We start from the raw sequence: 25,403 nt of genomic DNA, 5'->3' as shown, positions 1-25,403 counted from the left end.
AACTAAAAATGAAAGCAATACAGTTTGAATACGAGCAGTCAAGCCCTGGATTAACCATTAATTACGTACATTGCTCATTATTTTTACTAACACAATGAAAAAAAGTAGCTTAGAAGAAATTAAAAATAAAAGCAATACAGCTTCTACATGCACACACACACACACACAAACACACATTCACACACAAGTACCTACATAGAAAGCATATTTCGTGGGCTAAATGTATAACGTATTTCTTTCTGGGAATTTAATCTAGGTCCAATTGTTTAGCATGTATAATTTTAATTGTCTTTTGAATGTTACATTTGAGGGGGAGGCTTGGATTTCGGGGGGCAGTCTGTTCCAGTGTCCTGCAGAGGTAAGGGTAAACGAATTGGCGTAGAAGTTAGATCTGTGGATAGGGATGGATAACAGAGATTTTTCACGTGATCTGGTGTTGCGGGAGTGAAAGTCCGAAAGATATTGAAACCGCCCGGAAAGGTATTTTGGATCTTTTATTTCTAGGGCTTTGTACAGTAGGACAAGGTTGTGGTAAATCCGTTTGTCACTTAATTTCAGCCACTCGACCTTCGCATAATACGGTGTCAAATGTTCTGAATATTTTATGTCGAAAACGAAGCGGACGCAGGCGTTCTGGATTCGCTGAAGGCGTTTAGCTTGCTCACAATTTACGTCCGAGTAAACAATGTCACAGTAATCAATAATAGGGAAAACAAGAGATTGAACAAGTTTGGTTTTTATACGTTCGGGGAGGAAGTTTTTAAGCCGGTAAAGAGAGTGTAGTGCACCGAAAGCTCTTTTACACACGGAGTTTACGTGTTCTCTCCAGGTAAGATTATTGTTTAGTGTGATTCCCAGATTTTTAACCGTGGTAGTGAGAGGCAAGTGTTTATCGTTGACCGTAAGATTAGGGAGATTTAATTCGTCAATTCTGTTCAGAATCTTTGGGGAGCCTGCGAGCATACACTGGGTTTTGGTCGGGTTGACGTGCAAGCCGTGGTCTACAGACCACTTGTTGATTTTTTTCAGGTCGTTGTTTATACGTTCGGTTGCATTCAATATTTCTTGAGGAGGGAAAGAAAAGTATAATTGAAAGTCGTCGGCATAGATGTGATACCTACAGTGATTAAGCACCGACGGGAGGTCGTTGATATACAGTGTAAACAGGAGGGGGCCCAGTACGGTGCCTTGAGGGACGCCACAGGGGATGCTTTTCCAGGATGATCTTCGATGTGGGTCGACGACACATTGTTGACGTCCAGACAGGTAGGAACGGAACCAGTTAACCGTAGAGTTCGAGAAGCTGAATAGGGATGATAGTTTTGTGAGTAAAATTTCGTGATCAATGGTTTGGAAAGCTTTGGTAAAATCGAGAAGAACAAGGATTGTAAGTTGTCGATTGTCCATGGCTAACCTAATGTCGTCGGTTACGTTGACGAGAGCCGTGCATGTGCTGTGGTTGCTACGGAACCCAGATTGAAAGTGGTTTATTAGGTTATTTCGTGCTAGGAAGTCACGGGTTTGACCACTAATAAGATGTTCTAGAGCCTTAGACAGAGCTGGGAGGATGCTGATTGGTCTAAAATTGTTTAAATTGATTTCGTTGCTTGTTTTAGGTATAGGGCGTACCTGGGCGAGTTTCCAAAGCGACGGAAATGTGTCAGAAAGCAAGGAGAAATTGAATATGTCCGTGATGGGAATAAGGACATGGTGGAGGATTTTTTTGATCATGAGAATGGAAACTTCATCTACTCCTACGGCCGACGATTTTATCTTAAGTAAAGATATTCTAACGTCTTCCGGTGAAATCCAGGAAAAGCAAAATTTTGAAGCGTTTGTGGAGTGCGTTGCGATGTTCCGAATAGTTTCAATTTTAACATTATTTTCAATAGTCGGGAGGTCACAAAAATGATTATTCAGTACATCTGGTGCAAACTTAGGAATGTAGTCGTCCTTTTTCTGTTTCCCAACACCTAGAATTTTCAACTTTTTCCATAGAACGTCCGGTTTATTTTGGTGGTTGAGCAATTCGTATGCGAATCGGCGCTTGGCTTTTCTTACCTCCTGATTGCAGCGGTTTCTCAGGGTTCTATAATTTTCGAAGCTGCATGTGCTAGAGTCACCTTTTTTTACGTCATTTCTGTATTTGGTGTAAGCTCTGTCTCTCATGACCATAAGTCGGCGTACGTTGTCCGTCAGCCAGGGGGCGGGGGGACGTGAGACCCGTTTCTTTCTGACGGGAGCATGTTTATTGAACAGCTCAAGAATAAATGTATTTAACAGGTGAACTTGCTCGTCCACTGTTGGTAACGTGCTAATTACGTGCCACGGAACGAGTGCAGCGTCTTCGTTCAAGCGGGTTTCGTCAACGTTCTTTATGTCCCTGTAAGATACTTGTTTAGGCTTAAATTTTGGAACGCGGATGTTATATGATACGTGAATTAAATCATGATAGGAAATCCCAGGTACCGGAATTTGGCCATGGCTCGTTACGCGATTTTTGTCCGAGACCAGAATGACGTCAAGCCAGGAGTCTGAAGTGGCCGTGTGGTGGGTTGGGTTTAGGTGACAGATTGTAAGATTTAAGGCCGAGAACTTATCGCGGAATTGCATAGCCTCCTCTTTGGTGGTACACAGGTAGACATTCATGTCTCCCAAAACAATTGCGTGAGAATATTTTGGTAGAAATGTTGCGATATCGTTTTCGAAGTTTTCGAGGCGAGTGGTAGGTGGTCGATAGACTACGGCAAGGAGGAGTTTCTGTTGACAGACGGTAGTTTCCATAATTATATATTCGGAAGATCGGTCGTAGTCGCCGGGTGATTCCGAAAGGATTTTGGCAGGAATATCTTCGCGTAGATAAATTGCCACTCCCCCGCCCCTCTTCCCGATCCTGTCTCTTCTGAACAGACGAAAACCTGGAAGGTGCACCAGTTCACTCGAAAGGCTCTCCTTCAGCCACGTTTCCGACACGAGCAGAGCATGCACGTGTTTGTTTATTTGGGCAATATTTTGGACTTCAAGGAGATGCGCGAGAATGCTTTGTGCATTGACGTGGATGACGTTGAGACTGCCCGAGGGGAGGTTCAGCTGCGGTCCAGGAGGTGGGTCGCCCATTTGTGACACCGGGGTTGGGGAGCGAAGGTCGTTGTCGCTTGCTGGGGAAATGCAGATATTTCTTAATTGACTGAAAAAAGCAGACGTCGGTGTTGCCGGGAGGTTGCCGGCGGGCAAACAGTTTGAGGGGTTGGGAAGCGAGTTTACGGTCTGCCGCTGGAAGGGGGTTCTGGCAAATGAAGAGGAGGGGGGCAGGTTTTCAAGTTCTACAGAAGCACCGGGTGGAGGCGTTGCCAGATTTACGTCCACCAGAATATCAGTTTGAGCCATAGGGAATGAGAAGATAATAAATAAATAAAATTAACATTTGTCGCTACGTCTACCGAACACAAATTATTGGAAATTGGAGATTCACTTACCAAGCCAGCAGAAGTGATGTATTTAGAACCTGCAGGGCACCGAAAACTGGATTCTATATACTTACGCACACATACGCACACGCACACACAAACACAAACACAAACAGACACGAGCATAACGGTTAACGTAGTAACATAAATACCAATAACTAACATAATGTAGTCACAAACACTAATACACAAAAATAACTGAGTTTACGCAATAACGTGGCGGAATTTGATGCGCCCTCAGTAGGCAAAAATAAACGTTCTGAGTGGCTGCTTATTCCCTGCACGTCCTCTTTTTCCCCTCGCGTTCACTCCACTTTGTGTAGTTCCTCCAGCGTGGTGACGGAGATCTTCCGATTGTTCTTTAGTATGACAATTCTGCCATCCTGAGTCCACACGTTCCTGGGGCCATGCTGCTCCTTGGCCTTCTGCAGCACTTGCTGCCTGGCTGCAGTCAGGGATTCGGTGATGAGAACTCTCGTTCCTTTCAGCGCCTTCTTGTTCTTCCAGATGGCGTCCCTGGTTCGGTAGCTGCAAAGCCGAAAGATGATGGGCCTCTTCCCAGTTTTGACCGCATCCGCCGCTGTTCTCCTCCGGGGGCCGATGCGGTGAGAGCGCTCGATGTGGTCCAGGGTTACGTGCTGCAGGTGGAGGTGTTTGTGTATCGTCTGGAGGACAAGCTCGTCCGTGTCCTCGTTGGCCGTCTCAGGAATGCCGTGTAACAGCAGGCAGTTCCTCCTGGAATACATTTCCATGTCGTCGATCAATGTCAAGTTTCTTTCTGTGGATTTCTGGAGATCCTGGATGTCCAGTCTGACAGACTTCAGCGTGTCCACCGCCTCCCGTTTAAATTCTAGGAAGGCCGCGCTGAGATCCTGCAACGCCGCCTGGAATTCCTTCTCCTTGCTTTCAGCGGGTGGTTGCTGACCGGCGACGTCCCGAAGTTGGCTCTCGAAGGCCCGAAGCCTCTCCTCCACGCTTTCCACGCGGCTGGCAACTACGGTGATCGAAGCTTTAGGCATAATTATGCGATTTAGTAAGATTCCTTAGCTGTTAGATCACCACCGAGGTGCTGGAAGTGATGCTTTCCTATGCTGACACTAGTTTGTTCTGGTAGTAATGTATGAGTAATGTATGTGCCAGCGAGACTGGGTGGGGGGGGGGATTCGGGAGCTCTTGCTACACGTCCGCTACTCGTCCGCCATTTTCCCTTTCTTACCAAGCTTCGTGTATGTTTCGCAACTTGTGTAAATGTTTCTTCGTGGTGTACCCAGAATGTATATAACGTCAGAAATTTAGCAGTCGACCCACTCGATGTCCATTAGTGTCCCTAAATGAGCACGCACATTTATTGTTCAGTTGGAACTCCATAAAATAAATAACTTTACATCAGTGTTCGGAAAGTTACTTTTTAAAAGTAACAGAGTTAGAGTTACTTCGTTGAATAAGTAACTGATTTAGAGTTACTTGGTTGAATAAGTAACTGAGTTATAGTTACTTGGTTGAAAAGGTAACTGAGTTACAGTTGTTTGGTTGCATAAGGTAACTGAGTTACAGTAGCGTGGTTGAAAAAGTAACTGAGTTATCGTTGAAAAAGTAACTGAGTTACAGTTGCTTGGTTGAAAAAGTAACTGACTTAGGGTTACTTGGTTGAAAGAGTAACTGAGTTAGAGTTACTTGGTAGAAAAAGTAACTGATGAGTTATAGTTACGTGTTTGAAAAAGTAACTGAGTTATAGTTACTTCTTTGAAAAAGAAACTGATGAGTTATAGTTACTTGGTTGAAAAAGAAACTGAGTTACAGTTGCTTGGTTGAAAAAGTAACTGAGTTACAGTTGCTTGGTTGAAAAAGTAACTGACTTAGAGTTACTTGGTTGAAAAAGTAACTGATGAGTTATAGTTACGTGTTTGAAAAGTAACTGAGTTAAAGTTGCTTGGTTGAAAAGGTAACTGAGTTATAGTTGCTTGGTTGAAAAAGTAACTGAGTTATCGTTAAAAAAGAAACTGAGTTACAGTTGCGTGGTTGAAAAAGTAACAGTTACAGTTGCTTGGTTGAAAAAGTAACTGAGTTAGAATTACTTGGTTGAAAGAGTAACTGAGTTAGAGTTACTTGGTTGAAAGAGTAACTGAGTTAGAGTTACTTGGTTGAAAAAGTAACTGAGTTACAGTTGCTTGGTTCAAAAAGTAACTTAGATATAGAGTTACTTGGTTGAAAAGGTAACTGAGTTATAGTTGCTTGCTTGAAAAAGTAACCGAGTTATAGTTACTTCGTTGAAAATATAACTGAGTTACAGTTGTTTTGTTGAAAAAGTAACCGAGTTATAGTTACTTGTTTGCAAAAGTAATTGAGTTATAGTTACTTGGTTGATTTTGGTTGATTTTGTGTTTTTTAAGTCCATTTTATGCACAGTAAGGCTAATCGGGACTGAACCTAAAGTTTAAAGTGGAATCCGAACCAGTATGTGCCTCCACCGGGTATCGAGCCCGGGAACTCTTAATTACAAGGCAACGACGAGTTACTTGGTTGAAAAAGTAACTGAGTTATAGTTACTTGGTTGACAAAGTAACTGAGTTATAATTACCTGGTTGACAAAGTAATTGAATTATAATTACAGTTACTTACTTTAAAGTAAATCAGTTACAGTTACTACTCATGAACAGATTACCTCGGGCACATTTCCACAACTCACCTGGTCGATGGTCCGAGAGAATCTGTTCATCATTCGTCGCCAGGAAAGCTTCAAGTCTTACTTCAGTTACTATTCATTTTGGTACTTACAAAATAACTCCGTTACAGTTACTGGTACTAAAAAATTATTCGGTGACAGTCACTCACACTTAAAAAGTAACTAACTTACAGTCACGTTCTTAAAAATAATTGAGTTACAGACACTGGCACATAAAAAGTAACTCAGTTACAGTCATTTTCACTTAAAAAGTAACTTTCAGCTATGTTGAAAAAGTAACTGCTGAATATGTTAATGCAAACAAATTAAATATTATCATTAATTGTAATAAAATAAATGATTGACGACTACCATGTTCTTATGTTTCAGGTACGTAATATAAATCTTCATTAAATTGTATTATTATAGCAAGTAAATGATGGGAACAATTAACAATGATTATAATCGACATGAATGCACGCCAGTCCTGTAACAATAAAAACAACGCTACAGGTTAAAAATTAAAGATCCCCTGACATAATGTTCTTAAATTATAAAGCCGATGAAGAATTTCTAACTAAAAATAGCATGCATCATAAAATATAAACTTTTCCATTTACTGTAAAGGCAGAACAATATTTTTCAAACATATGTATTATTTAGGATGTACATATTCAAATATTTCGTAATGCTACATCTGTTATCTTTTAAAGGAAATACCATTATGTACGAGTGCTTCTGGAAGTTGTTGAAAATACATAAGATGGCACTGCAATGAAATGAAAATAGAGATTCATCTTTGGTTCTGGTTTTCATTTAGAACGCCATTATTTTCTGGGTTGTTTATTGCAAGATTGTGTAGCAGTACATAGAACGCTCCAATCCAACATGATAAGAGATATTTCAGAAGCATCATCTATTTTTTGCCAAAAGTCTTTCTGAAAGACCGGTCACTTTCTACAATTTTCAAGCACATGTTATGCTAAGACTTGATTGTGGAAAATAGAATTTAAAAAAACAGCAAAAATTCATGTAAGGTATAGCCGAACCCTGTGTCCGAGTGGTGTGGTGGGATGAATATCTAAAGCCAGCTATCACACGATTTTGTAGACAATATAGTAGAGAACGGAACCAGGATTGGAATAATAAATACAATTTTTACTATAAAGTGTTGCGAGAGCTAACTGATGAAGGGGTAAGAGGGGGAAAAGTGCAACAGAACATTAAACAAGTACAGGCAATATTGTTGCAATTACACGCGCAAAAAAGAAGTGGGTGCAAAATACGTAGTAAACTTTTACCTTTTGATACTCTTGAAATGGTCAACATTAGTCATGTTTTACATGAACGTAATCGTGGAAAACGCCAAACGATTCATAAGATAATAGACGAAGATAATTCTGAACATAGTAGCTTAATGCGACTTAAATAAAGGAAATCTTTTACCGCTCTTATTACTTTAGATTTCAAGGAACGAGTTGTGATACAGCTCACGACCAAATATTTTTACAAGTTCCGGAAATTGTTTCTGTTAATGATAACTTGCGTATTGAAAAGACCTTTACAGCTGGTGAGGTGTACGAAGCGATTCTAGGAATGAAGAATAACTCATCGCCAGGAATAGATGGTATTCCCATAGAATTCTATAAAAGATTTTGGTCACTTGTAGGTAATATTGTGACAGACTGGATAAATCCAGTATATAATCAACACTGCTTTGGAAGGACGAGCAATGCAGGTGTAATCGTCCTGGTTCCCAAAGTTCCTAACCCTACGATAGTAAAACACTATAGACCTATATCCTTGTTGTGCACGGATTATAAAATTTTTGCACGATGTTTACTTCGTCGTCTTTTTCCCTATATGGAAAAAATGATCGGTGTCCATCAATACTGTTATGGTAATAATAGATCGATCTTTACTGTTTTACAACAATTCGTGATGTCATAACTAGTTATAGACATACGACCATACAAGGTCACCATGGTATAGTGGCATTGGATTTTCAAAATGCTTTTGATACTATACAGCACGAGTTTTTATATCCTGTATTCTTAAGGATGGGTTGTAGTCAAAAATTTGTAAATGCGATTAAGAGTTTATATACTGATGCCAAATCGTGTGTAAAAATCAATGTTTTTTTGACTAAGACATTTCCTATACAAAGGGGTGTAAGACAAGGTGATCCCATGTCTATGATAAGTTTTTGTGTAGCGTTAATGCCATTTTTAAAGGTACTTGAAATGCAATTGCACGGGTTAAATATTCACTCAACAACGATAAAATTATTAGGTTATGCTGATGATGTCACTGTGTTTGTGAAATTGCCGACAGATATGGAAATACTTGAAAATGTGATAGAAAAATACAGCTCTGTGGCTGGCCTAAAGCTTAACTATAATAAAACTCATTGGATGCACTTAGATGCTACAAACCACTCGTATCAAAACGATAAAATTCAAAAAGTAAATGCACTGAAAATACTTGGAATACATTTTACCCACTCTTCACAAGAAATGATTGCTCAAAATTATTCAACATGTATTTCTGGCCTGAAAAGTGTGCTTAAACAAAACAAACTGCGTGCCCTTAGCTTGGTTGCCAGGGTAGCCTTTGTAAATATTTATGCGAGTTCAAAGCTCTGGTTTGTGGCACGAGTGCTTCCGATGAGGAAATTGGATTTTGCTCAGATAAAGAGTGCGATAAACTGGTTTGTTTGGGCACACGAAATGCTGCGGGTGAGTCACGAGAATGTGTGTGTACCGGTACGGTGCGGGGGACTTGGCCTGACTCACGAGGAGTTAAAAAGCCAAGTTCTCCGCGTACAAGCAGATATGTCAATGTTAGTAAACTTCCCAGACAGTTTAACGGGTGTGATACTTAAGCAGATTTTGGACACCATACCATTGCAGTCTTCGTTCGCTATGACCACAGTGACACCGCATTATAAATATTTACAAGAATCAGTGCTAGACATTCGTTATATACTACTTTCAGCGAAAACTCTTGAAATACCAAAAGTATCTCAATTATACAAGTCACGTTGTTTGGCAACACTGCCTAGCTGCAAGATAATGATTAAACAACCAACCTATCCCTGGCATAAGATATGGAGCAATGTTCAAGCACTACATTTATTGCCCTTGGTAAAATCTGCGTGGTACTGTGTGGTACAGGATATAGTGGTGACGGAAGAGAAATTACATAAATTAAAACTGTTACAAGACCCACTATGTGGTAGGTGTAAACAAAATGGTTCGATTTCACACTGGCTAAGTGAATGCATACGGACACGTGAAACATGGATATATCTGTGTGTGTTATTAGGAAAAATTTGTCGCACCCATCCCAATGCATTTACTGTGCATAACATAATGTTACCTACGTTTTAGTATTTTCCATGTACCAAATTGCGTAACGTGCAATGGATGATTGGACATTATATATTGTTTGTCTGCATATATAAAGGTATAGATTTTCATGATCAATTTTTAATACATATTAAACAGGAATATTATAAAGTGTCTCAAGATAAAATAAAAATATTATTGGCACATTTTTTAAAGGTTCTGATTGAATGTTAAAGTAGAAAGAACTATTGTTATACAAAAACTGTAAAAGTACTGTATGAAAGAAAAATTGTAAATAAAAAAAAGTGGTTAAAAAAACTGGTTAGCACATCGCGCTGCGACGCCAAGGGTCCCGGGTTCGAATCCCACTAGGGCTTGGTTGTTTGTGAATGTCCATCATCAATTTCATCATTTCATCACTCATCCCCATCTTCGCAAATTAGCCAAGAGGCACAAAACGCGAAGTAAAATAAACTCAATCAATCAATAGTGTAAGGTATTGGTTGGCACGTTGTATCAACACTGTATTAACCATGTTTTTGTTTTCCACATACTGCGAGGTGGCCCTGAACGATTTTTCCATACTATATATAGAGACAACGTGGTACTGCACGATTAATTTCTCATCTCCCATTCGAATGTTTATTTTCTTAAAGCCAAGCGACATTGAAACAGTCACGCACTTCTCGAAAACATGCGTAGGGGTAGTGCTGTGTAATATTGCGTCTGAATGTAGCGAGTGGCATCTTTCAAAGGAGTATATTTTATTGATTAAGTATAATCACCTGAGTTAGAATTGAAACTTTGATTTGGTTTGCAAAGATTAAACAATTTCTCTGCACAAATATAGTCACGGGCAACAAAATTCTGCAATACTTGATTCTCTACGATGCGTCATGTGCGATGAGTGAAATTCAATAGCACTTTTCCAATAGCAAGTTCTTCTTAGGCAACACACGTGATGTTGAATTTACTGACGTACTTTATATTCTAACGCCATTTAAGCAAATGATGCATTTATGGTGGTTATGTACCAACCTGTGTGTTCCAATCTGTACTATAATCGTTACATTTTCTTTGCTTTGCCTGTGCTTCCTAAGGGAAGCGAATTAATACTATTTTCACAAATTGAATAATAATATTTATTTATTTATTACTAAACACAACAGGCGAATGCCCAATTACAGTGTTCTACATTTCTTGCTTTGCGTTTGTAAATTTACAGTTTGCTAAGAAATATTATTGTGCAGAAATGTAAATAAACATAAAACATGTCAACGCTAAATTATATGTGTATACAACAGTTAACAGTTTTTGTATAACAATAGTTCTTTCTACTTTAACAAACCGAGTTATAATAATACATGTTAATTGAAGAGAGTGGAATGAAATATCTAACTATTATCTACAAAAGTAGCCTACATGAATACAAGATTTCATTTATTAAGTACAATGCACAACGTATTTTTCTTTACACTCGGTATTTCAGATCTTTGCCACCATGTACAATATATATATATATAAGATACTGATATAATATATTATAAATTACATAAAATATGGAAATAAAATAAACAAGGATAAATCAAGGATAGAAGTTATTTACATTAAAGAAATATATATTAATTATGTGTGTAATAAATGACCTGTAGGTTGGTTAGTTAATACTAGTGTATTGTCATGTTATTGTGTCTCTTTAATAACTGATCTTTTAATATGGAGAAATGTTTTAGAAGAGTTAGGTTGTAATTGTGATATCTGCCTCTGGCTATTGTTCTACTTGCCGCCTCCAACAAGTATTTTTCTTTCACTCGGATTATGTGGAACATCAGACTATCGGGATACGAATTATGGAGACTTTACTGTATACGATTCGAGCTCAGGTACCCACAACGCCTTACCCTAAGCACTGCGAGCGGAAACTCTTGTTGTTATACTCTCCTTTGTTTTCACGTGCCTATGCTTAATCCCCGTCACTTGCGGTCCATGTTAATAGGATGCAGTCCGTAACAATCTCCCTGGAGACGGGATGTGCTCAGACGCGCTGGAAGCCTTTGAGTCGAGTCTTCCTTGCGGCTGAGTGAACACCAAAAAAAGTCACGACGCTCAAACCAACGGTTGTGTCTGAAGAACCGCAGACACCAAGTGAAACTAAGCCATTACAAGATCTAGGTCCGAGCGGTAATATTTCCACTGAGTGAAGCGCAGTGGTAGCGTCGCCGCCTTGTAATCAAGGTGTCCCGGGTTCGATACGCGGTGGAGGCACAAGTGGTTCGGATCCCACTTTAAACTGTAGGTCCAGTCCCGATTAGCCTTACTGTGCATAAAGTGGACTTAAAACACCAACTCAACAACAACTCCACTGAGTGAAGCGTGGTCAATCGTAGCTGTTTCTTGGCAGAAGAAGAATACTTACTTTTTAATGTCTTCCTCAGGAATTTGAGCCAAACACCGACATTGCAATAGCCTTAATGGGGCATTCCAGCATTACGTATGTGACATTTTACACACAAAATTCGTGTAAAACCCCAACGGGTTTTTGGGATCGAACTTAGGCTGTGCCAGCCTAAAGCAACTCGCTTATACGAGGGGTACGTTTTACATGCAAGGGGACTCGGCCCCTGATAAATAAGGAAAACACGAATATCATTCACTGTTTAATATTTCTATGGACTGGACATGGCAGGATCTTGGTAATAATAGAAATGATGTTAGTTTACCTGTAGATTCCTGTTTGGAAGATCGTCTCCGCTGATTTGGATGATAAGGCACGGTCGTGAAATAAAATGTCTTTAAGGAGTGCAACTCCCCACCAGAGGTGGTCACCCTTCGGAGGTCGACCCTCATGAGGGCATCCAAAGACGTGTGAGAGTAAGGGTGTGTGAGGGTGTGTGAGGGTGAGGGCGAATGGCGAGACGGGAGGGTGAAGGTGGGTGTGGGTGAGGGCGAAAGGCGAGTCGTGAGGGCGTGTGAGGGTGAGGGCGAAGCCGAAGGTTGAACGAAAATTACCACCTGCCCACTTCTAACTCTAGCGTAGCACCGATATTCAATTTATAACTTTGAGACCACAACTGTATACTCTATAACTTTCGGATTACAACTGAGGGGGAGCTCTGTTAATGCGATCTATTTATAGGGGATTCAAATTTACGATCGTTAAAGCCGTTGGCGAGTTCCATCCTGTTCTTAACCGTGATTCTTGCATAAGGCTGACGTTACGTTATTTCAACTGATTTCCTGTCGATTCTCGTGTCACCGGAGTTTTAAAGATTCAGTGAAGGTCGCCGGTGTAATAAGCTTGCAAAGAGTTACTTCCAGCGCCTCAGCTGGAACCCTTCGCAAAATGATTAGTCTATTGTGATATGACGCCAGGGGTTCCGGATTCGAGTCACGCCTCTGGCGTGATACGGATTTAAGGTTCTGGACATGAGATTGGATGAAAATATTGATAATTAACTGATTTCATTGATTTTTGAAGTACTTTATGGTATTTTCTAACAAATGAAAACTTAAGTACGATGGCATGGGTTGAATTGAATACATGAAAAGCATAACAAAAGTGCGTTACGTGTGTGACGCATTAAAAATGTAGCAAATTTTGACTTGATTTGTCGGTGAAGCACATAGGTTGCAGATGCTAGTAACTGTTATTGGTAAAATGTGCAAATTCACAAAATTCTAAACCTTTATGCAATTAAAAACAACAATAATTTTCATATTAATTCACTTTTGTTATTAACATGTAGTAGGACCACTTTTCTGGAATGGCCCTTATCCAATCCTACGTCTTGGGTATACACCCTGTCCCAGCTAACTATGGAGCAAGGCCGTGCAAAGCTTCAGAGAAGCGAGGGAAATGTATTGGCCAGAGCGTAACAGTACACGCTGATGTACAGGCTGGTAACTTCAGTCGCTTCCCCCAACTCCACGCAATTCCCTTCCTCTCACGTTTTCATTGGCGGAGTCGTCTCGCGTCACTTCGTTTGCCTGCTCCACAGTTAGCTGGGACGGAGTATAGGTGGGTTTCATGTGACGTCAGGATGCGCACGCCCGCCATATTTGCGGACAATTTTATTTGTCGTTTGCAAAGGAAATATCGACCACGTAGCGTTCGTTGCGCCATCTGTTTAGTCACGAATGTCTGTGCTTGTATCTCCCTCCCGCCTGCTTGAATTCCGTAAGCTTACAAGAATTGGCCTCGATCATGGCTGCATGAAGCCACAATTCAACAGTTTGCGACGAAAGTGGAACACACATATGGTAATTGTTATTTCGATTCTCAACAGGGTGGATCAAAAGTCATGTTATACAACCGAATGACCACAACGTTCGACAGACATAACTCCCCTGGTTCTTTACTTGTGGGGACACGTAAAAGGCATCGTGTATGCTAAGAAAATTAAGAGCCTGGACCTCCTCAAAGAGAGAATCAAAAATATCCAAAATACAACTGGGAGCATCGAATTGATTAATATTGTCTGATTGATTTATTTTACTTTGCCTTTCTGCCACTTTTAATCGCGAAGATGAGGATGAGTGGTGATCATGATGGGACACTCACAAAGAACACCCATGCGGAGGCCGGGATTCGAAACAAGAAACTCTACGATGCCAGACTGGTCGGCTGGAGTGTCGAATTGAAGCATATATTCAAGAAGATAGAGCACATATTGTACATGGACTGTAACTGTAACCATTACATATGAATCGTGTGCATGTTTGTATCCATATACAGTAAAACCTCGTTAATTCGGACCCCGATAAGCCGGACTTAGCTTAATCCGGACAGGCAAAAAAAGCAGAGTGCAAGGTTTTAAATATAGCTAGAAGTCAACAAGAGAACTTCCCAAAGAAAAGGCAGTCAACCACTGATGAAATTCTGTTTACCACAGACTTTGTACTGTACTGTATAGTGTATTTAGGCCTATAACCTTCAAATACCATAATAAACGTGTTTTGTTGCTAAATGCACGTTTTACTGTTCTTTTAGGTTATTTCAGTTAATCCGGACTTTCGATAAACAGGTTAACTTACCCCCCATTAGTTGGGATTAACGAGGTTTTACTGTATTTGTTTTGCTATGTAACCTGACTTTTGCTTCACACTGTAGAATAAACAGCAAAGTCAACAAGCCAAAAACCATCCCTGCCACTTACTAGATCAAAGCTCACGGCACATGACAGGAGCAGTTTGAATAACGATATTAACTGCAGGGATAATTAATTAATTCCGCCAACAAAGCAAACTGGTACTAATTATAGACATCTCCACAATTTTAACCATCATTGAACTACAGTATGACAAGATATTTCACAAGAAGGAACCTACAAAGGACTGCACGCTAATCAAAATATAATTGAATTACCATGAGGCTTAAGTCTATCATCTCAGAAGTATTTTTCTACAAATCATTCTTCAGAGCCTTCTTCCACAGCAGACTCTCTCTCCTACTATTGAGTTGGGGATTCTGTACCCGCCTTATAGGAATTCCTCAGTTTTAATGGATTGGATTTGTTAATTAGCGTTGCTTTTCTGGCTAATCGCGACGATGAGGATGATTGACGATATTATGGGCACTCACAAATGCCATGTAGCAGCTCCAGGACTCGCCCATCCTCTCTTAAGTTACCAGGTAGCCGAAACGCGGTGTTGATCACGTCCTGAGTGGCCACTCCCCTATCCTCCTATGGCACCGTGCATTGCACAGGGTAGAACTTTATCTATTACCTTACTGCATGAATGTAGCAAAGAAAAGTCTGGAAGATTTTTTTTAAGTTTAAAATGTCACTCCACGAACGGGCACAACTATCACGATGATAAATTTTGTCTTTTTGAATTTTGTAACAAGTTTTTAGTTATCTTAAAAGCTACTTAATAATTTATGTAACATTAACGAAGTTTTTTAACTTACCTGAAGTAGTAGAACAAGGATATAACCAGAAGAAGACAGAAGAGGGAGAAGGAGAGACCGATTAGTTCCATTGTCCTTGACCCTTGTGCAATGAGGAACTTGTGCTGAAAGAAAGAGCGAAAGAAACATTAATTCTATTTGCTCATGAATTAACAATTCACATACTATATACGTGTAAGTTGAGCTACTGTACCAAATGTATATTATCCTACTTCTGGTCAATATATTCTTGGTTTTGATTCTCTTTGGTTAATCGCGACGATGAATGATGAAATGACGAAATCGACGATGGTCAAAGAATGACTTGACCATGACTTGTAGTGAACTTTGTCTTCGTAACTCTTTACGCTGACCAATCCAAGAGAAAGTTGGTTGAATTACTAAGGATCATATGCAGCAGTCAATAGGCACATGGCATTTGCTGATTGGGCCAAAATACCAAAGGTGTTGAGAGAGGCGCTACGAGGCGCTACGAGGCCAGAGGTCCAAGGTTTGAACCCTGGTCACAGCATGGAAGTCTCATTATTATTGTCCCATCGCAAATACATCATCATTTATTCCCATCGTCGCGATTAACCCTGGAGCTAGAAAAGCGACGTGAAATAAAATAGAAATAGTTGTCTTTCTTTCTTCCTATCATTCTACTTCTCTCATTACTTATACTATTTCTCTTTCTTGCTTTCCCTCTCTCTTCTATATTCCTGGTTGTGCGATTTCTATTTCCTTGGGCCAAGACACCAGTGCAATGCTCTGTTATGTACTTACTCATACTACCGGGTGTTTCATAAATACTTGAGGCGTTACATAAATTTATTTCAAGTAAAGTATTGAAGTCCAGTCCAGAACGAGAAACTCAGTTTAGTTTACACCTAGAAATGTTCAATGTGTGCAGCACGGGTGACACGGTACACATCGCACTCGCATCGCATCGTTGCGATGATACGCTTCCTTAGGGCTGCAATATCACGCCACATTATTGAGACGAAACCCCTCAAAAAGGAGTCGCACGGTGTAAGGTCCGGTGATCTTGAGGACCAAAACTTTGCACAAAACACTGAGTGATGTGGATGATTTGAGTGTCGCCTAGCTGCAGGGATATGAACTCTCAGCTTAACAAAACATGCAAGCACAAACTGTGTGCGTTCCACGATCGCTCTGGTCTGGTTTCATTAACGTAAGTTCAATAGTTTACTTGCCATAAATTTTAAAATCCCTAAATTATTTATGAAACACCCGGTATTGTTAGTATTGTTAGTTAGTTTAACTGTAGCATATCTATGCAAATCTTAGCACAAAACTCGAAAAACTTATTGCAATAAATAGTATTACTACCTTTTAATTTTCTCATTCTTTATCACAGCACACATTCATTTCTCTTAAATTCGTTGAAAATGTAAAATTTCTAATTGAGGACTAAAGTGGTAAACGTTGTAAGTGCCAAAAGCGAAAGTGTTGGGAAATCGCATCGTTCCGCACATCAGCCCGTAAGAACGTGCACACTAGTGACCTCTTTACACGCCCTTTGAACTACTTAGAGGGCTACCAGCCACTTTTCACGTTTACCACATTATAAAGCATGGCACATTTCACAGTTTAACGTGGAAAACGGTGTTTGAATTATTGTGGCACTTACAGCGTTTACCAATTTTAGTCTTCAATTGTTATGTAATTTAAACTTCAAATATACATGCTTAAGTTCATGTTTAATAACGATTATCTCCTGTCTATGTAAAACTGTTTAACGTTTATGTGCTTGGCAACACTGACGTTGCCACACTAATGAGAAATAACAGTTTGAGACATGGTGATAAAAACATTGTATCAAAACGTGATTTGCTGCGTTTTCTTTTCTTAAAATATCCAGGTAACTGCAAAGTCAGGTATGTAATAGCTTCACCTTCGTAAACATTAGAAAATATTCTTGCAGTGTAATAACAATACATGCATAATTAATCATAGAATTCAAAATACAATTACGTACCTTGTAAATGCTCAATTCTTTGAGATGATATAAATTGCCAACACTGTGTAGTGAAAAAATAACTTTTTAGAAATGACTTCAGGAGAGATTAACATAGGTTGTAAATGCAAACAAATACGTACTAGAACATAGTATCTATTGAGAAACCATCGTTCAACTTAATTTCATTCAATTCACTAGTCCGCGTGACCGTTCCTTTATTGTTTACTTACCAGAGTGAAAAATGCACACTGAGAACTGAATATAGCGCCCTCTCTGAACTTTCAAGGCAAGCATTCTGTTTTTCAAAAAATATAAAAGTAAACGTATAGTAAGTACCCACAACCAGGGTTCTGCAATTACGTGTAAAAAAAACGTTTTTCTACATGAAACGTAAAGAATGAAACATAAAAATACAAAGAAAACGTGTTTTCTGCGATGGTTATTGTTATGTATGGCAGTTGACAGTGGTAGAAAGCGAAACAAAGGCTTTAAAAAACTTTCCTTCTGAATTTGTGCGTGCTCTTACAATGAAATTTCACAAACCGCCACATTCACATCATAATTAGCTTAAGCAAGCGTATAATACGCATGAAAAATGAATTTAAATCTGCTGCTAAAAACTTTGAAACCCAATCCAAATAAATTGTTGTGAATCGTAATGTTATGTTATAAATACAAGTACTATACCCTGTCCCAGCTAACTGTGGAGCAAGGCTGCGCATAACGTCAGAGAAGCGAGGGAAATCTATTGGCCAGAGCGAAGCAGAACACGCTCCTGGGAAGGCAGTCGCTTTCCCCAACTCCACGCAAATCCGTTTCTCTCACGTGTTCATTGGTGGAGCCGTCTCGCGTCCCTACTTGCGCAGAGACTTGATTTCGTTTGCCTGCTCTACAGTTAGCTGGGACAGAGTATAGTGCAAAACGTATACATCAACAGGTTTCTCAATATTTTAAAAAAATATATATGTGAAAGAACAGTTCTATTTTTAAAAATATGTTAGTGAGGGTGAGGGCGTGAAGTGGCTGCATAACAATCTTCAGGAAATAATGATTTTGTGCTGAAATATGTAAGAAAAATAAAGTTCAAAACATATAGTTTTTACGTTGCTAATTTTCGAGGGAAATTAGTTTTTACATCGACGTAAAAACTGTTTCTTTACGCGAGTTAATTAATAGTAAATTACGCGTAATTTACGTAAAAAATGTAACGAGTAAATTACCTTGCCAACCCTACCCTCAAAGAAACCAATATCTCTTTTTTCCTTTCACTTGCAAATAAAATACATCCTGGCCATGTTAGCATACATTTCGCGTATTGCGAACTCCTCCTGTTTGCAGTTTCTGAGTGTTGCGTGAGCATGTTCTCTTGAAACCACAAGATGAACGTCATAGGCACAAAAAAATTAAACCTTGTTTTCTCGTTCGGTTGTTTTTCATTGCCCGTCGCGAACATCAATGTACGAAGCGGGACGATGTCGCTAATTGAAAATTAAAGCAAATAATTGTAATTATCCGTTTCTGTTTCCAGAGGTTCGCCCCAGTTCGGTTTGAGCTAACATACATGTTAGTCAACTGACATGCTTCGTTAAGCAGAAATAGTCATATTTCATGGTGGGCAAATCAGTTTCCAGAAATTAGGTGGTATTTTTGCTTTCAGGCTTTGAGTTACAATAATGCGAGGGCTATTTCTTTCAACCTCCGATAGGGCATGAAATCAAAACCACAGTGACTAGCAAAATGGAGTTATTGACCAAAGTTACGTTCAAGTAAAATCTACTTATCAACGTAATCACCAAGAAGATTCAGATATTTATCGTACCGATGCACCATCTTTCCAGTACCTTCTGCCTGTCTATTGAGCCAGGTCTGCACGGTGTTCCGAAGCTGCTTATTGGTGTGGAAGCGCCGTCCTCTCAACCACTTCTTGCCCGACCCTGTGGCCGAGTGGTTAGCACATCGCGCTGCGACGCCAAGGGTCCCGGGTTCGAATCCCGGTCGGGCTTGGTTGTTTGTGAATGTCCATTCATCAATTTCATCATTTCATCACTCATCCCCATCTTCGCAAATTAGCCAAGAGGCACAAAACGCGAAGTAAAATAAACTAAATCAAATAAAAAAAAAAATCAACCACTTCTTCATCGCCAGGAAAAGGTGGAAGTAACTTGGCGCCAGGTCTGGACTGTAGGGAAAGTCTTCGGACAGTTCCGAAACCATGAACCGACGCCTCGTCCGAAACACTTGATCCACACGCTGCACGAGTTCATCTGAGCTAGCCGCAGACTTCCGTTCCTGACCACCTTCATCATGAACGTCCGTTCGGCCATTTCGAAATTTCCTGCACCATTCGCAAACCACGCCGTTACACCGAAAGTTTTCACCGTACACACGGCTCATTCGACGGTGAGTTTCCGCTGCATTGTGCCCCTCTTCCTGTAGAAATCGTATTACACTACGCACCTCGCACTTGGCGGGAGAGTCGATTGTAGCGGACGTCTGTAAGCGCCTGACGCTCAGCTTCAACTGAAGCGTTGGCCTTGGCAGTGATGGTGGTGATGTCAGGGTAGAGGCCAAAAATGCTGCGTGACGCCCCGCCTCCTAGCGCTTCACAGGCCACCTGGCGGCGCCATCCGAGGTTGAAAAAAACTAGCCCTCGTATATGAAGAGAGGGCGGGAGAGACAAGCAGATAGACAGATACACACACACACAAGCACACTCTTTTAAAGACTAGAAACTTAAATTGATGGATTGATTTGGTTTATTTTATTGTTTGATTGATTTTCATTGGTTTTCTTTACTTCGCTTTTGTGCCACATTTGGTTAATTTGCGAAAATGAGGATGAGTGATGATATGATAAAATTGATGAATGAACACTCACAAAGAACACCCATGCCCAGACAGGGATTCGAACCCGGATGTCCATGGCTTCGTTGCGCGATGTGCTAAGCATTTCTCCACGGAGGTAGTCGCTTTCTAGGATCCTAAATTGTATAGTTACAGGTATAAATATAATACAAAATGACAAAGAATTTAATGTGTAGATCTTGGAGATGGTTACAGAGTCTTGACTACACACACTGTTATCCCTTCCAGGGGCACTATGCTATTTTAAGGTTTTAATAATATCCATTACAAATACGAGTATAAATAGAAGTTCGCATTGGTATTTTATTTTACTGAAGGTATTTTAATAATTTTTTTTCTTGTAAGATAACATAATATAAACGCGACGTTTCAACCTTATGGCACGGTCTTCCTCAAACTCTGAACCAAATTAAAATGCATTTTTAATTTGCGTCAGATTCTGAGCAAGATCTTGTTGAAAGTTGAAACGTCACGTTTATACAGTAAAACGTCTCCTAACGGACACCTCTAAATTACGGACATTTTCAAATTCCCCGGCAGAAATACATGGGGTTTAATGGCAATATAACTTCTCAATAACGGACATTCTTAATAACGGACGCGGACACTGAAAACTACCTCCCCAACGCAAATAAAACTTCTCAATAACGAACAGCCTGAAAGAAAACGGTCGCAATTCCTGGAATTCGACACAACAATGGCCAGTATTTCGAACTAGCGCGCATTGTTTCATGTTACACCGAACGTATTTCTTTTTAAAAGTGCAGACAGTAGACAGTATTCTTTGTGGTTGTCTTGAGAAATGTGTGTCACTTCTGCTACGATGTCGCAGAAACGCAAACGACTGACTTTAAAGGAAAATGTTGAAGTCATCAACATTATGTTCGTAAAGTACGTACTGTAATATGCTTATCCTATTGTGTAACATCCTACACTTTTTTCTGAATAGCGGACACTTCTTAATAACGGCCATTAATTTTTTTCCCCAGGCGTGTCCGTTATTGAGAAGTTTTACTGTATTATGCTATTTTACAAGAAATTGTGCCCCGGTCAGCATTTTGAGCTTTTTATTTAACATAGAAACAAGGTTTAATAGTGTTATTATTAAACATTTCAAAAGCTTTCGATATTGGCATAAGATCAGTGTATGTTAAGACGAAAATCCTTCATTGTATCAAGTCTGGAAGCTGGATTTGTTCCTTTTAAGTTCATTTTATGAACGAAGATGCTACTTGGGACTAGACCTACACACCACAGTGGGAACAGAACAACAGGCATAAGCCCCCATCAAGAACAGAACTGAAATGAAATTTCCTTGATGTAAGGCTGAGCCGATACTGATATACCGGTATCGCAAAGTATTGGTTGAATATAATTTACCGAGTCGTTTCCGGGTTCGCAAGCATGCTGGGCGACACTATCGCGGAATCGAGTTATCCTGTAAGTAAAAACAAATCGAAGTTTCCATTGATTTTGTAAGAAAAATATTCGAAAAACCTGTATTTTGTGATTCCATAACAGGTATTTTAATATTCTAATATAATGTTTGAATATTTTAAAGCAAGACTCTGTTAAATTAATGTTTATAATTGGATTGGTATGGATTGGATAAACTAATATTATCACATGAGTGAAATGAAAACCTTAGTTTGTTTTTATTTTTTAAATGCAGTAGTAAACTCCGTACCAGCTGACTGTAGACCGGGCGAACGAGAACAAGTCTCTGCGCAAGTAGTGACGCGAGACGGCTCCACCAATGAACAGTGAGAGAAACGGGATTGTGTAATGGGCGACGGGAGTTACTCAATTTCCTCCTTTGCTATGCAGCGTTGCAAACCTTTGAAAGGGCTCTCCAGATCCGTACGATTGGTTTAAGAATTTCTGAGGGAAATATTAGGGATAAAACTGCAAGAGCAAATTTTGAAAGGCCGTGCATTAAGGTCTGGACCGTACGTCCGTACATGTACAGTTAGGACCGTACAGTTGACAACGCTGCGCTTTCACCACACGATTTTCCTCTTCCTACTCTGTCGATATGCGAGGACCTGCTCTACAGTTAGCTGGGACAGGGTATAGGTTTCTGCATGTAGGTTTGCACAAGTTTGCTACAATTTAGGATAGACCCTTTGCTCATCCACATATATTTTCAAGTCCCAGTTAGTACCTGTACACCTCAAGAAGATTAACATTTGGAATCTAGGTGCAGTCACTTATGAGCCACTGCGAAGACATTTCCACACATCTGCATGCGGACTGAGACCATTGTCGAACTTCCTCCTGTATTTGAATAAGCTTGCTGGTGCGGTAAGCATACGTAGATACAACGAATTTTCATTTGCAGTAGAATGTCTACAAGTTTTAAGCTTCCAGAGGGCACGAAACCACAGCTCTTATGTGGTGCATGTGTATTCAGGAAGCGCCATCTTTACAATGACAAAATTAGTGTTGTGAAGCTCACATGATCAGCGATGTTTCGTCAAAAACAGTCCACTTTATGTAAATTTGAGCTGTTTACAGTCTGTCCTGTAATTTTTTTTCGTAGTTTTTAGATTTTCATTTGACTCTCCCCTGTATTAAATATTTTGAACAACTATTAAATGTTACCATTTTCAGACTCGGTACGGGCAGGAATCGTCAAGGGTGTCTGCTCAAACTGATAACGGCAGCCCTAAATTAATGGTTTGCCATCTAGGGTCTGGGACATTATGTCATATTAAACTGTAAAATATGTATGTAATTATGTCATAAAAATTTAAAAATATGTCAGAAAAATGCAGAAATATTCCAAGTAAACCAAAAATATGCACAACTGAACTTTCGATTTTTTTATTGTACGACTGTAAAATATGTATGTAATTATGTTATAAAAAATTAAAAATATGTCCCAAGAATTAAAAATATGTCAGAAAAATATTCCCAGTAAAGCCCAAAATATGCATAACTGAACTTTCAAATTTCTTAAAAAAGCTTAGTACTTTTATATCTGATAAGAAGGATACAGTTCAAATGAGACATGTTTCGGTTTAAAGCAAATTACTGATATTAAAGCCGCAACACTTGTTTATTTTGAAATATGATACAATAAGCAATGCCCATTTATAGTGACCTGCATGTTACATAAAATATTACACAATATACGCGGGTTGGAGATTTATATGTATATGTAAAATATGTATGTAATTATGTCATAAAAATGTAAAAATATGTCATAAAAATTAAAAACATGTCAGAAAAATGCAGATATATTCCCAGTAAAGCCAAAAATATGCACAACTGTACTATCGAATTTCTTACTGATTGATTGATTTGGTGTTTAAGTCCACTTTATGCACAGTAAGGCTAATCGGGACTGGACATACAGTTTAAAGTGGGATCCGAACCACTTGTGCCTCCATCGAGTATCGAACCCGGGACCCCTTGATTGCAAGGTGACAACGCTACCACTGCACCATCGTGGAGACCCTCGAATTTCTTATTCGACGGGAAGTCAGTATCTTACAGGGAGGATCGACTAGGGTGGGAGAGGGGTATTAAATGAAGTCAGAATTCATTTAAGCGAAGAATGTAGTGGGAAAGATACTAAAAATATAGTGAGGCTCACTGCAAGTACCGTAAGTTTCATTTGCTATTACATCAGGTTTACACCTTTGTGAAAACTATAGCATAATTGGCAGCTCTCTGCAGCTATGGTAAATCTAGGCAATTATTATTATTATTTATTATTTCCATAGGATTATAATTAAGCCATACAACATTTCATTTTGAACAAAATTAATACAAATAATGACTTGATGCCCTATATAGTAAAAAAAGATTATGCAAAAGCTACATCTAAGGAAAATGTGATGAATTCACATTAGTATAACTATATAGTGTTCTATAGTAACAATGAAATAAAGAAAGTTTGAGAGTTATACACATTTAGAAGAAAATAAAGTGTAAAGGTGTGTGGGTTTGGATATGAGTGTGTACGGAATTGCTGTTCGAAGTACAGGGATGAAAATTTTAAAATGGGTGGGGAGGGGGGGAGGTAAGCACTGAAAATAATATTACTGGAGTTAGAATTTATAGACATGTGAACGTAGATGACGACAGAACTGCGCTTTGCTGGTACTGAGTTTGATCTTCGTCGGGAGTGAATTCCAGGTTACCGCTGCTAAGTACGAGAAAAACTTCTGACCAAATCTGCTTTTGTTGGGTTTGGGGATTACTACGTCTATATGTAAGGACGATCTGGTGTTTCGGGTGCTGAACTCTGAGCGGAGCTTAATCCTATGATGCAATGGAGATGATTTGTTATGTATGCTATGGAATACCTTATTCAAGTAGATGTAATGTATTCTCGAAGTGACTGTAGGTATATTGTAAATCTTGCGCAATTGTTGGGAATTATATTCTTGGGGGTGCATGTGTATGATTCTTAAGCAATTGTTTTGGATAGTTTCAAGTTTCCTCAGATGAGTTATGTTACCGCCAAAAATAAGACTAGCACCATACTCGAATACGGGACGAATAAATGAAAGGTACAAATGTCTACTCAGATTTCTATTGATCTAACTTTTTTAGGCAGATTCTAAGTATATAGAATTTGAAATACAGCCTAAAATGTTTTTGTCAGGTCAAGGTACACTAAATTATTTCGTCTGCAATTTCCTTGTCCTGCCATCGATAATACAAACTATCCGTTGAGCTACAGGTACGAAGAAGAAATTATCAAATAACTGATTATTATATGCAAGACAATTACGAAATTATACAGAAATATACCTCATTACGAGGAAATTGAAGAAATATGTTGTAAAAGTGCCAAATTTGTAGAATATGTCAAAATATGCCTTATCAAGTTCGTCTATTTTGGCTGATTTTCATCAGATACGTAAAGAACTCACCCCAGTATTCGATCCAATGCCAAAATATGTTACGTATATCATAAAGTCCCAGGCTCTAGCCATAACAACCAATAAAATACAAAGTTTGTAGATAAGTTGGTATCTGCAAAGTGAAAATTGAACATCCCCTTGAATATATAATGCCCGTTGTATTCACCATCTGGCATAGGAATACCAGCGTTTCGTTCGTCCCCGACAAGTCACCGCCCCCTGAACCAACCCCAAAGTCATCACAGAGCAATAAATCTAACCTGTAGACAGGAGCAACACAATGTATGTTCAACCGGTGGTGTGCAT

At 39.4% G+C, this 25,403-nt stretch overlaps 1 protein-coding gene across 1 annotated transcript in view; it reads right to left on the bottom strand.

Annotated features, from left to right (window-relative positions):
- The window catches only part of LOC145996465 (PDF receptor-like), a 327,859-nt gene that overhangs the window by 96,559 nt on the left and 205,897 nt on the right, over positions 1-25,403 (bottom strand). Inside the window, exon 5 of the mRNA XM_083132955.1 lies at positions 15,391-15,494. Within this exon, the coding sequence (XP_082989081.1) occupies positions 15,391-15,494 (104 nt within the window). The remainder of the gene's footprint in view (positions 1-15,390; positions 15,495-25,403) is intronic.

Source organism: Lepisma saccharinum, chromosome 12 (assembly GCF_977018435.1).
Source record: "Lepisma saccharinum chromosome 12, izLepSacc3.1, whole genome shotgun sequence".
NCBI lineage: Eukaryota > Metazoa > Arthropoda > Insecta > Zygentoma > Lepismatidae > Lepisma > Lepisma saccharinum.
This window is presented reverse-complemented; position numbering and strand designations above follow the sequence as displayed.